This window comes from Ovis aries, chromosome 16 (assembly GCF_016772045.2).
Source record: "Ovis aries strain OAR_USU_Benz2616 breed Rambouillet chromosome 16, ARS-UI_Ramb_v3.0, whole genome shotgun sequence".
NCBI classification, from domain to species: domain Eukaryota; kingdom Metazoa; phylum Chordata; class Mammalia; order Artiodactyla; family Bovidae; genus Ovis; species Ovis aries.
In genome coordinates this window covers 10,666,027-10,678,923 of record NC_056069.1, presented here as the reverse complement: position 1 = coordinate 10,678,923, position 12,897 = coordinate 10,666,027, and the positions used below count along the sequence as shown (strand labels likewise).

The 12,897-nt window shown below is 41.9% G+C and overlaps 1 protein-coding gene and 1 long non-coding RNA gene across 2 annotated transcripts in view; one reads left to right on the top strand and one right to left on the bottom strand.

Annotated features, from left to right (window-relative positions):
- The first annotated feature begins 2,183 nt into the window (after window positions 1-2,183).
- SLC30A5 (solute carrier family 30 member 5) overlaps window positions 2,184-12,897 on the top strand; it is a 34,313-nt gene continuing 23,599 nt past the window's right edge. The window contains exons 1-2 of the mRNA XM_004016917.6: window positions 2,184-2,522; window positions 12,445-12,567. Of these exons, the coding sequence (XP_004016966.3) occupies window positions 2,443-2,522; window positions 12,445-12,567 (203 nt within the window). The 5' untranslated portion in view covers window positions 2,184-2,442. The remainder of the gene's footprint in view (window positions 2,523-12,444; window positions 12,568-12,897) is intronic.
- The window catches only part of LOC132657941 (uncharacterized), a 47,067-nt gene continuing 37,583 nt past the window's right edge, over window positions 3,414-12,897 (bottom strand). Inside the window, exon 2 of the long non-coding RNA XR_009596748.1 lies at window positions 3,414-3,713. This is a non-coding gene — a long non-coding RNA (uncharacterized LOC132657941). The remainder of the gene's footprint in view (window positions 3,714-12,897) is intronic.

The following is a 12,897-nucleotide window of genomic DNA, read 5'->3' as shown; positions in this document are numbered from 1 at the left end:
GAACTTGGAAAGACTAGTAAGGGGGTTATTGTAGCCGTCTAAATAAAACACCACGGTCATTATAATGGCGATGAGGATGGAAAATTTTGGATTGATTCAAGAAATACTGAGAAGGTAAAAAATGACACGACTTCGATGCTGGATACAGACCGTAAGGAAGGGGAGGTGTTAAGGATGATACCTGAGTTTTTGGTTTACTAAACTAAGTTAATGGTGCCATTCAATGAGGGAGAAAAAACAGAGGATCAGGTTTAGTGGCGAGATCATGAGTTTGGGAGAACATGAACTTCCGTTGACAACCAAATGTGGGGCTCTGGAAACCAAGGAAAGAGAATATTTCCAGAAGAGGGAGAGATCAACTATGTTGAAAATTATAGAGAGGTAAGGTAATATGTAGCTCAAAAATACCCATGAGAGAGCTGCTTCAAAGGAATGGTGAACGTAGAAGCCAGGTTGGACTGGGCTGAGAAGTGAGTAGGAGGAAAGAAAAGAGAGTCGCTTTTCCTTCCACTACAGAAAAAAAAACAAAACAGGAAACATATCAGCCTAAAAGAAAAGTGTCCTCATTCTAACCAAATCAAATATCAACTGAATTCAAGCTCCGCTTGGGATAAAAATTAATCTTAATGTATACATGTCATTTTACCTAGTTCTCTGAACTCCAAAGGAATGGAATCAGCTCTAGAAAAACAAGATAGCTAGTTGTTACCACTGCCATCTGGATTAGAAAATAACAATTCTGCAAAGAAATTGCTACAAGAAAAAAAAATGCTACAAAAAGTGTCACTTCAAGAAAGTGAAGCAAGAAAGTCATTCTCCGTTCAGCTTCACCTGATCTACTCCACTCTGAGTCAATGACTATCACCTAACTCAGGTAAAAGACATGGATGTTTTTGTACAAACTCAATAAACAAACATCCTGAATTTAAAACCCAATTCACTGATGGGGTATTGTATCTTTGCTCTCTTCTTTGCCTCAAATGGGAAAATGTGCATCCTTAGCTTTTACAGTTTGTGCCTTCCCCTCGCACCCTAGAGCCCATGCTACGCAATGAGAGGCCACTGCAATGAGAAGCCCGTTCACTGCAACCAGAGAACAGCCCCTGCTCTCCCCAACGAGAGAAAAGTCTGGGCAGCAGTGAAGACCCAGCACAGCCATAAATAAACAAACAAACAAATAAATAAAAATTAAAAGGAAAGTTCTTGCCTTCTTTGTTCTACACTTAGGACCTATCCTCCCACAATGTTTTTCTCACATATCCACAACTCAGGTTCCAGATCAGCTTCTATCTGTGAGTCTTCTCTGGTTACACCCCTATTACACCTTTTTTGGGAACCCTTAGCATTTGTGCGTTTAAGGTGTAATGTTGCCAACCAGGTCTTACTCTCAAATTGCTAAATATTTTCCACAATAGATTATGAAGTCCTAGAAGGCAGAGACTGTGACTCCTCATTCTCCAAAAGGTTTCTCAGACTCTATATATCAATATATTTGAATTAAGTGGAACATTGTAAACTAATCATAATTTACACTGCTCAAAAACCCCATTTTTATCTCCATATCCCAGGCCTCAAATTTCCCTATAAATAATAGCTAACGTTTGATTACTATAGACCATTCGCTGTTACAGACACCACATAGTAACACTTACAATCCTCCCAACAACCCTATGACATAGATATTACTATTCTTGCTTTGCAGATAAGAAAACAGGTACGGAGGCCAAGTGACACAGTAAGTGGCAGAGTTGACATTCAAAGACAGACAGGCACTGAAGCCCATTTTCTTAACTTTTTAGCAACAGAAAAATAACCCGAATAAAGCCTGCTCCTACCTGCCCAGGTTTACTGATGTGCCAGGATTAAGTAACAAGTTTTAAAACCAGAATTTAAAAGAAATTCTAGTCTATCAATATTTCATCACAAGAGGGGCATTTTCGGTCTCCTCTCTCCGCAGCAGAACTCGTTGTAGTTCTTACGGCCCATAGGTGGCGCTGCAGGGACAGGCATGTGCTCAGGCTTCATCAACTGGAGGGGCAGATGCGGGGGGGCGAGAACTCCATTCACAGCCCCGCGGTAGGAGGAGCCTTGGGGAGGGGATGGGGATGGGGAGTGTTGTGCAGTGCGCAGGCGCAGGACCGGGCCCTCCCGCCCCGAGAGTGAGGGCTGCTGGGCCTGATGACGTGGCCTGGTGCCGTCCGCTCCGGTGAGCCTCCGGGAAAGCCGGCGCCCCCGGAACTGTCCGTGGCCTAGTCCCCACGCACGCGTGCTTGTGAGCCGGGGATAGCGGCGGCGGCGGCCATCTGGCCTGCGGAGACCTGACGGGGCCGTTGCCATGGGGGAGTGACGCGCCCGCGCCCGCTGTTCCGCGGAGCGGAGAGACATGAGGAGCCCCCGCCGCGGGGGTAGCGGCGGCGGCGGCGGCGGCTCCTGATCCCCGGGATGGAGGAGAAATACGGCGGGGACGTGCTAGCCGGCCACGGCGGCAGCGGCCTCGGGCCGGTGGATGTGCCCAGCGCTCGGTAAGGGACCGATCGGGCTCCCGCTTCCGGAGCCGCTCTCTCCCTGCGCCCGCCCGGCCGCTGCCCGGATCCTCCCCGGTGCACGCGGGGCCCGGCGGCCGAGAGCCCGGAACGCCCGCCTCGGTGCCGTCCGCGCTCCCGCGGCAGCTCTCATTGGCTCCGCCGTTCCCCGCTGCGGGATAAATGCTCTAGGATCCGGGAGGGTTCCGCCTGAGTTTCTGGTGTTCAGAGCGGTCCGTTAACCTTAGAACTGCTGGCCAGTTCACGTGAGAGGTTTTTCTCACCTGTCAGAAGAATTTCTGTTGGCTGCTCCTCCCTCAAATAGTAGTTTGGTGATATTTAACCTTTCTGACCTTTTAAAGGAAGGGTCACCATCATCTCTTCAGGCGAGGAAATCAAAGTGCAAACAGATGAACTTTGAGGTTCAGGTTATAACCCAGCACATTAAGAATCCAGCCCGCCCTCTAGTTTTTCTTTTCCTTTCTTCGCTTATTTTGTTTTATCATTAAATAAGAAATGCGTGTGCACTGTCAAAAAGTTCAAACAGTACAGAAATTCATAGAGTGAAAAGGAAAATTTTCCCTTTCCCTCCCTCCCTGTAATGTTCCCACGAACGCCAGAAAGGTAAGTCAGTACAGTGACCACTTTCCAGCTTGTCTTTATGGACCTGTGCTAATATCTGAGGTAGTGTCGCAGGATGCACGAAATACGGCTCAACCAGTCTGATTGAACCTGATTTTCATCCCCTTTGTATTTAATAAGGTTAATGAAGTTAGGTGTTTCTTGTTCTTGGATATCTCCTTTGAGACTGGAAGATTGTTTTGCTGAATTCTTTGGAACTGTATAAATAAATAGCATTACTAAAATAACTTTTTTTTGTGAAACGCTGAGCAACTTAAATCAGCTGCATTTTTTGTAGTACAAGTTTAGTTTTCTGATCTATTTTGAACAGCTCGTTTTTGTAAAATAAAAACATGGTTGTGGTGGTTTAGTTGCTAAGTCGTGTCCCAACTCTTTTGCAACCCCATGGACCGTAACCAGCTCCAGGCTCCTCTGTCCATGGGATTTCCCAGGCAAGAATACTGTAGTGGGTTGCCAGTTCCTTTTCCAAAAGGTCTTCCTGATCCAGGAATCAAACCTGGGTCTCCAGCATTGCAGGTGGTTTCTTTACTGACTGAGCCACCAGGAAAGCTAAAAAAAAAAAAAACATCATATCAAATATTATTTACTGAGATGTGACAGCTAAATGCAATAGGCAATTCTGGTGTAGATTTAATAGTGGAGAAAATGTAGTAAAGGATAGTACTGGGTCAGTTGATAAAAGTGGACTGTAGATGATAGACTAAAGTACATTCATGTTAAATTTCCTATAGTTTATAACTGATTTCAGAAGAGAATGTTCATGGGTTTAGGAATACAAGTAATTACGGGTAGAGGAGCATAATACATGTAACTTACTCTTAAGTAGTTCAGAAAAAAAAGTTTGCACCTGCCATTGCAGGAAATGTGGGTTCAGTCCCCAGGTGGGGAAGATCCCCTGGAGAAGGAAATGGCAAGCCACTCCAGTATTCTTGCTCCCAAGGGCAGGAGGCCCAGGTCTGATCCCTAATCAGGGAACTAGATGCCCAGATACCACAACTAAAAGACCCCACATGCTGTCAGGAAGACTGGAGATCATGAGTGCCATAACGGAGACCTGGAGCAGCCAAATACATAAAAATAAATCTTTTTTTTTTTTAAATAGTTCATTACAGAATCAAATTCAAATCAGGACTGGTTGAATTTTGAATAGATTCCAGGTTGAAAGAATTTTTCTTTCTATAGACTGAAAATCAAATTCTGATTATAATCTGCAACAAAAGCTAATTGACAGATTCTTTGTGGATGTTTTTATGCCTGAATTCACAAATATGAATTATTTTACATGTTTCTGTGTTGGCTTCAATAAATCCTCTTGGCAGGAAAGAGCAGAGGGTAACAGCCAACATTTGTTAAGCACTTCCTATGTTCCAGGGACTTTGCATGCAGCATTTCACTTAAGTCTTACAACAGCACTGCAGACTCATTAGTTATGTCCTTGTCTCACAGATCAGGAAGCTGGGACATAGAAAAATAATTTTTCTAAGGCCACACACCTAGTAACTGAACTGGGAGTCAGTTCCCTCAGACTTCATTTTTTTTTTTTTTAAGCTAGAAGCTTCCTTTTTATTTATTTATTTTTGGCTGTGCTGGGTCCTCTTTGCTGTGCAGACTTTTCTCTAGTTGCAGAGAGCAGGGACTACTCACTGGTTTCAGTGTGAAGGCTTATTGTAGTGGCTTCTCTTGTGGAGCTCAGGCTGCAGGGGGTGTGTGGGCTTCAGTAGTGGTGACTCCCTGGCTCTAGAGCACAGACTCAGTACTGTTGTGGCACAACCACTGAGCGAGTTGCTTAGTTAGTTGGTCCCAGCATATGGGATCTTCCCAGACCAGGGTTCAAACCCGTGTCTCCTGCATTAATTGATAATTATTGGATTGATTAATAATTATTGGATTCAATAATGGTTCAAACCCATGTCTCCTGCACAGACTGAGAATTATTGAATCGATTTATAATTACTGCATTGATTGATAATTATTGAATGTCTCCTGCATTGCAGGCAAATTCTTTACCACTGAGCCACTAGTGAAGCCCCCAAACTTCATTTATACTGCCCTCTACATAGTAGACACTTAAATATTTATTGAATGAATCAAAATAGAATTACATACACTGATTCTGTCATTTTAACTGCGAGCTGCTATAGTGGGCAAAGCCCAAAAGGCACGTTTGAATCCAAACTCGGATTTCAGTAATTTCAGATTTGAAGAATGAGTTTTTTTCTAACCCTTCACAGGAAATACCAGTGATACCTTAGATGAGGCTAGTTAATGGCAGATAATGATTTACAAGTCAGGAACCTGACCTGCCTCTTGAGAAACCTATATGCAGATCAGGAAGCAACAGTTAGAACTGGACATGGAACAACAGACTGGTTCCAAATAGGAAAAGGAGTATGTCAAGGCTGTATAGTGTCACCCTGCTTATTTAACTTATATGCAGAGAACATCATGAGAAACGCTGGGCTGGAAGAAGCACAAGCTGGAATCAAGATTGCCAAGAGAAATATCAATAACCTCAGATATACAGATGACACCACCCTTATGGCAGAAAGTGAAGAGGAACTAAAAAGCCTCCTGATGAAAGTGAAAGAGGAGAGTGAAAAAGTTGGCTTAAAGCTCAACATTCAGAAAACGAAGATCATGGCATCTGGTCCCATCACTTCATGGGAAATAGATGGGGAAACAGTGGAAACAGTGTCAGACTTTATTTTTTTGGGCTCTAAAATCACTGCAGATGGTGACTGCAGCCATGAAATTAAAAGACGCTTACTCCTTGGAAGAAAAGCTATGACCAACCTAGATAGCATATTGAAAAGCAGAGACATTACTTTCCCAACAAAGGTCCATCTAGTCAAGGCTATGGTTTTTCCTGTGGTCATGTATGGATGTGACAGTTGGACTGTGAAGAAGGCTGAGCGCCGAAGAATTGATGCTTTTGAACTGTGGTGTTGGAGAAGACTCTTGAGAGTTCCCTGGACTGCCAGTAGATCCAACCAGTCCATTCTGAAGGAGATCAGCCCTGGGATTTCTTTGGAAGGAATGATGCTGAAGCTGAAGCTCCAGTACTTTGGGTACCTCATGCGAAGAGTTGACTCATTGGAAAAGACTCTGATGCTGGGAGGGATTGGGGGGCAGGAGGAGAAGGGGACGACAGAGGATGAGATGGTTGGATGGCATCACTGACTCGATGGACGTGAGTTTGAGTGAACTCCAGGAGTTGGTGATGGACGGGGAGGCCTGGCGTGCTGCGATTCATGGGGTCGCAGAGTCGGACACAACTGAGCGACTGAACTAAACTGAAGGTGGATTGGATCCCGATAAGTTGCCTAAAGGATCAGTGAGTGGCTCAGAAGCCACTGCCCTCATTTAAAAGCCTCCCTTCCTCACCCCTGAAAATTTTCCCTCTTGGTATGTTTCCCTTTGCAATGTGAACTAGGGATTATGTGCTTATTATTGATAGTATATGGTTACCTGGCCTTAGCTAGTGTTTTGTTGTTAGCCCCACAGGAAGTCTTCATTAGTTGACACTTTAAAAATCAAAGTATCTACCTTTCAGCTAAATATTAAAATAGTTTTACTAATTAATAATGACAACAAATCTTCAATATATATTACATGAAAAATCATAAAAATATCAAAATATGTGTACAGTGGTAAATACATGAATGTATCTAAAATACATGCTTGTCCATACGTGGAGATGCAAAGGAAAAGGTTTGGAAGGATGTACCCAGTTGGGCACTTGTGAGCAGAAAATTAGGAATGGTTTTATTTAAAATGTTGATAACAAGCAACTGCTCAGGAATTCCTTTCACAATCTGTTTTTTTGTTTTTGTTTTTTAATTAAAAAGGAAAAGCATCCTTGTTGGCTCAGTGATAAAAACTTGCCTGCCAGTGCAGGGGACACAGGTTCAATCCCTGATCCAGAAAGATCTCACATGCTCCAGAGCAACTAAGTCCTTGAGCCACAACTGTTGAGCCTGTGCTCCAGAGCTGGGGAACCGCAAGTACTGAAGCCCACTCACCCTAGAGCCCAAGCTCCACAACAAGAGAAACCACCGCAATTAGAAGCCCAAGCACCACAACTAGAGAGTAGCAAGTATTATAGGGACTTCCCTGGTGGTCCAGTGGGTAAGAATCCACCTTGCAGCGCAGGGATGTGGGTTCAGTCCCTGGTCGGGGAACTAAGATCCCACATGCCTGGGAGCAACTAAGACTGTGTGGCACAACTAAAGAGTCCATGCGCTGCAACGAAAGATCCCTCGTGCTGAAACTCAGATGCACGCAGCCAAATATTTTCCCAAAGAAATACCATGTTCAATGTTCCATATGACTGAAGCCTGCCGTTAAATTGCCACATTTTTAAGTTTTGTTAGCAATTTAAAGAAAAACTATTTAGAAATAATTTTACATATTCCCTCATCTTAAAACAAGCCTAGTAGTTTACGTTTTTCTTGATGACAAGACTTGATTGTATCTGACTGTGACTGCATGGACTATAGCCCATCAGGCTCCTCTGTCCGTGGAATTTTCCAGGCAAGAACACTGGAGTGGGTTACCATTTCCTGCTCCAGGGGATCTTCCCAACCCAGGGATGGAGCTCAGGTCTCCTGTGTCTCCTGCATTCTTGGCACCGTGCCACCTGGGAAGCCCCATTGCAGCACACAGACTCTCTAGTTGTGGCTCTTGGGCTTAGTTGTTCCACAGGATGTGGGATCTTAGTTCCCCCACCAGGGATCAAACCCACATTTTTTGATTGGGTTGTTTATTTTTTCTACTTAGTCTTTAATACACACACACACCTGAGACTCTGAAGACTGCTTTTGTTTCCCTAGTTGCAATTAGTCGCTTCCACATCTATTCCTTTAGATCTCTGCTAATTAACCTGGGTCACATAAACACTTGTTTCTTGCCTGTCTTCTTTAGACCTCAAACTCCTTGAAGGGAGGGCCTCTATTACAAGTTTCTTGGATAGCACCTAGAAATGCATTTAGTTTTAAGTAACCAAACTAAGAGAGCTTTAAACAAATACGGATATATTCTTCTCACATAAAAGACGCCAGAGGCTGCCAGTGTTGGTTCAGCCCCTCAGCAGTACCATCTAGGAGCAGATTCTTGGCCTTTGCTCTCTGCCATTCCAAGTATGGCCCTCATATTCAGGCTTATTACCAAATGGATGTCATTTTTTAAAGAATGTTAAGACTTTGATAACATTTTAAGATAAATTTTAGATAAAAGTCCTCCTTTGAAGTCAGAAAGAATGCAGAACTAGTTCCAGGTGCATCAGGCCCTTTTATCAGGAGGAGGGAAGGCTGTCGTGCCTGAAACCAACCTGTCAGACTGGTCTCATTGGACTCCAGTGACACCTGGCACATAGTAAGTGAGCAGGGAGTATTTGAAAAATGGCTTCACAGCTCCCTGAGGGCTGTACAAGGCTCTTTGCTGGCATCAGAAATCCCCAGATTGCCGGGGTTTTTAATGTACGTCCGTTGGTTTTTTCTGGTCTCCTGTTTATCCTCCCTGTCTTGTTGACAGTGTCGTTCTTTGTGCCCTTGCTTCTACCCTGCTGCCTTATTTTTACATGTCGTTAAGAGCTGAAGGAGTGAAGTGCTTGAGGCTTGAGCTTCCCTCTCTCTTCCCTCATTCTGAATTCATGCCTGAGTGGATGACAGTTTAAATTGCCAGAAGCTTGACGGCCAGTTATGTACTGTATTACTGTGCTATCTGTATTGCTATGCTAGACATCACTGTATCACACAAATGTTAACAGTAGAGTTAGCATTCTTTCATTTAGGAAGCATTTGCTAAGCACATATTATGTAAGTCCCCTTGTTAAGAACTGAATAAACAGAAGAATAAACAGAACTGAATAAACAAAAGTAGTATTTTTATTGACTAATTACAAATTGCTGCCATGATCATTAGCGTTAATACAGTTAATCTACTTCAGTCTATCTGACTTTTTTCTTTTTTTTTAATCTGACTTTTTTCTCTAGCTTAAGTGAAGTTGCTCAGTCATATCCGACTCTGCGACCAGGTAGACTATAGCCCGCTGGGCTCCTCTGTCCATGGGATTCTCTAGGCAAGAATACTGGAGTGGGTTACCATTTCCTTCTCCAGGGGTTCTTCCCAACCCAGGGATCAAACCTGTGTGTGTCCCACATTGCAGGCAGACTCTTTACCCTCTGAGCCACCAGGGAAGCCCTAGCTTAAATAGAGAAAATCTGCATTAATCTTGGGTTTTAATATGCATTTTGTTTGTAATATTTAATGATTTTACCCTTTGCGAGGGCCACTGAATATATAATTGGGAACGGTTTAGAAGATGGGAATCCCCAAAGCCTTCTGGATGAACTTGGGTTTTCTGTGTGACCTAGGAAAAGAGCATACATAAGAGTCTAGGGCTGGGCCCTCGCTAACTCTGTGGCCTTCAACTTCCCAATCTGTGACAGGGAGGAATTGGACTAGAGAATCTCCAAGGTGTTTTTCAGCTCTTAAATGTTGTGTTTTGTTTTTTCTAGCGCATATACATTTACTTTCATACCTACATAATTGCTAGAAATGTGACGGATTTTTCATGTCGTACTGTGTTTTCAATCAGTCTGCAAACAATCCAAAAACAAAATACACTCAGTTTTTTGTAGTTGTTATAGCCACTAGTTTTATTATTTTCTCCAATACTCCTTTTCTCATTGAGATATAAATTACTGTAAAATGCGTAGATTTTAAAGGTACCAGTTTGCATTTTTCGCAAATGCCTATTCATCTTTTGAGCACAATCAGGCTATAGGCCGTTTTTATCACCCCAGAAAATCTGCTTGATACTTTAAACAGAAATTTCAATATTTATACTATTCTATAGGTAGATTGGGCTTCCCTGGTGGTGCAGAGGTTAAAGCGTCTGCCTGCAACGTGGGAGACCTGGGTTCAATCCCTGGGTTGGGAAGATCCCCTGGAGAAGGAAATGGCAACCCACTCCAGTATTCTTGCCTTGGTGGGCTACAGTCCATGGGTCGCAGAGTCGGACATGACTGAGCGACTTCACTTTCATAGGTAGATTAAGTAGGAACCTCTGTGCTTTAAGATTTGAGTTACATCATTCTGCATAATGTTTTTATTAGCTTATTGGTGATAATTATCACATAGTTAAAATTCCCAAATGGCACCAATAAAAGGTCCCACAGATTATGTTCATGAAAAGAAAAACCATTTTGTTCTAATTCTGATTTTCGTTAATGTTATTTGGTCTAAAACAGAAAATGAGCTGTCAGACAGTGAAGATGGTAGAATTGTTGAGATTCATTCTTTCAAGGATGAAATATATTTTCACAGTTGCATTAAAATTTCCAAAAGTATATATTTTGATGTCTTCTTAAGCAGATTACTGTTTGTTGATTTAGTACCATGAGACTTAATGATTCACACTCAATGATTTTTTAGACCATCCTGTGTACATTGGTATCATTGCAAATCAAACTATTTTAGCTCTAGTATTTGAATGACTAAGGTTTCCTTTAAACTTCTGTGTCTGCTTTTTTGTATTTTTCTCCAATGGGTAGAGACTTCTTCCTCTGCTATGCTGCTTTGCACATCCCCTGTACCTCCTTTTTAATGTATTAACTCCTGTTAGACGTAAACTTGGCAGATAGTCTCCTGGGTGACTTGTGAAGACGATCTGTTAGAATTTCTCAAATTTTTATCTCATTCCTTTTCATTTCTAATTTGTATGTTTTATAACATATAATAATATCAATGTAGTAGTACATGTTTGTAATATCTAGATAAATAATGGGTTTCAGGTACTTTTTTTTTTTTTAATACTAGGTATATGATCAAAGAAGACTCAGTTCAGTTCAGTTTAGCCGCTAAGTTGTATCCGCCTCTGCAACCCCATGGACTGGCCTCCCTGTCCATCACCAACTCCCGGAGTTTACTCAAACTCATGTCCATTGAGTCAGTGATGCCATCCAACCATCTCATCCTCTGTCGTCCTCTTCTCCTGCCACCTTCAATCTTTCCCAGCATCAGGGTCTTTTCACATGAGTCAGTTCTTCTACTAAGCTGGAAAACAGATAATTTCTTCACTGTTTTCTGATTGCTCTTTCAGGAGTTCCTTTTCCCTTTCTTTTTATGGCAGCACCAGGTTTTCATTGGATGCACTGTTCTTTCTTGTCCGAGAATATATAGTTCTTTGATGTTCTCTACTATTCTCTATGCTCTCTGTATCTTTTAAATTTCTTTTTTATTTTAGTTTGGTCTGTTGTTATAGACTTATCATAAATAATCAATTATCCAGATTTGGCTTTTCATATTTGAGTGAGGCCTAAAAATCTAGTTAGAAGACTTGTGTAGGGCTTGTCCCCTGATGGGCTTCCCAGAAAAGGGTTCTCCTGCTGGGAGATTGAAGTCTGACTGTTAGGATGTTAGAGCTAACTGAGGGAAGACAGGTGTGTTGGGGTAAAGACGGGAAACTTCCTTTTAACCTCTGTGATTTTAGTCCAACACCTCATCCTTTTTTTTCCATTTGCCTTTTATCTAGACCTCTCCAGAGGCTGAACTTCACTTGTTCTGTCCTCATTGAGGGAAAATGGTTGCCTAGCTGTGCTGGGTGGGATTCTGGAGACCAAACTACTTGGCACATTTCTAGTGTGTGTGTGTGTTAGTCACTCAGTTGTGTCCAACTCTTTGCAACCCCATGGACTATAAACCCCCAGTCCATGGGATTCTCCAAGCAAGAATACTGGAGTGGGTTTCCATTCCCTTCTCCACACCCTTTCTGAGGTGCTTCACATTCCTAAGCCTTTTCAAGACTGTAGGTCAGGTCACTTGACTTCAACTATGACTGCTGCAGCCACTTAACGAAGCAGAGGAGAGGAAAACTTCAGGCGTTTGTCGTCCTCTCCCTTCCTGTATTATGGTCTCATTTCATGACAGAGTGGTTTCTGTTTTTATTCTCTTTGTTTGGAGTAATTCTTTAAAAAGTGCATTATGTAGTAGTCAAGGTGACTTAGGAAATCAAAAATGTTTACTTTTAGTTTGCCTTTTTTTTTAAATAGACTGTACCTATACATAATACATTCATGTACATGAAAAGAATCTGAAAGTATATATACCAGTGTTAGTAGTAGTTATCACAGGGGGGTGAGTTGAGTTTTTGTTTGTTTCATCTTTTGTTTATATTTATGATTTTCATAATGACCTCTATTGTATAACAAGAAAAAGATTTCAGAGTTCCTTGTGATTTCATTGATAACTGAAACTTGCTTCTGTTTTTATTTTTCAGATTAACAAAATATATTGTGTTATTGTGTTTCACTAAATTTCTGAAGGCTGTTGGACTTTTTGAATCATATGATCTCCTAAAAGTAGTTCACATTGTTCAGTTCATTTTTATATTAAAACTTGGGTGAGTGTGTACAGTTCTTTTTTTCTTAATGTTTTTTAATGTCTTTGAAAATTCTGTGTTAACTGAGTGTCTTTAGGAAGTTTTACATAAAACATTTTGTGCATTTTATTCCTCCTGAAAAGTATTTGATATATATATGTGTATTTTAAAGATAGACTACCTAAGGTTAGAGATAACAGGCTGGATTTAAAAAAGAATTGTCACACTCTATTAGCTTGCCAAAACATCAGCTTTTACTTTAGTTTGTGTTAATGTGTGAAGAGATACCCCACAACCAAGGTAAGAGAAACCCCAGTAAGACAGTAGGCGCTGAGAGAGGGCATCAGAGGA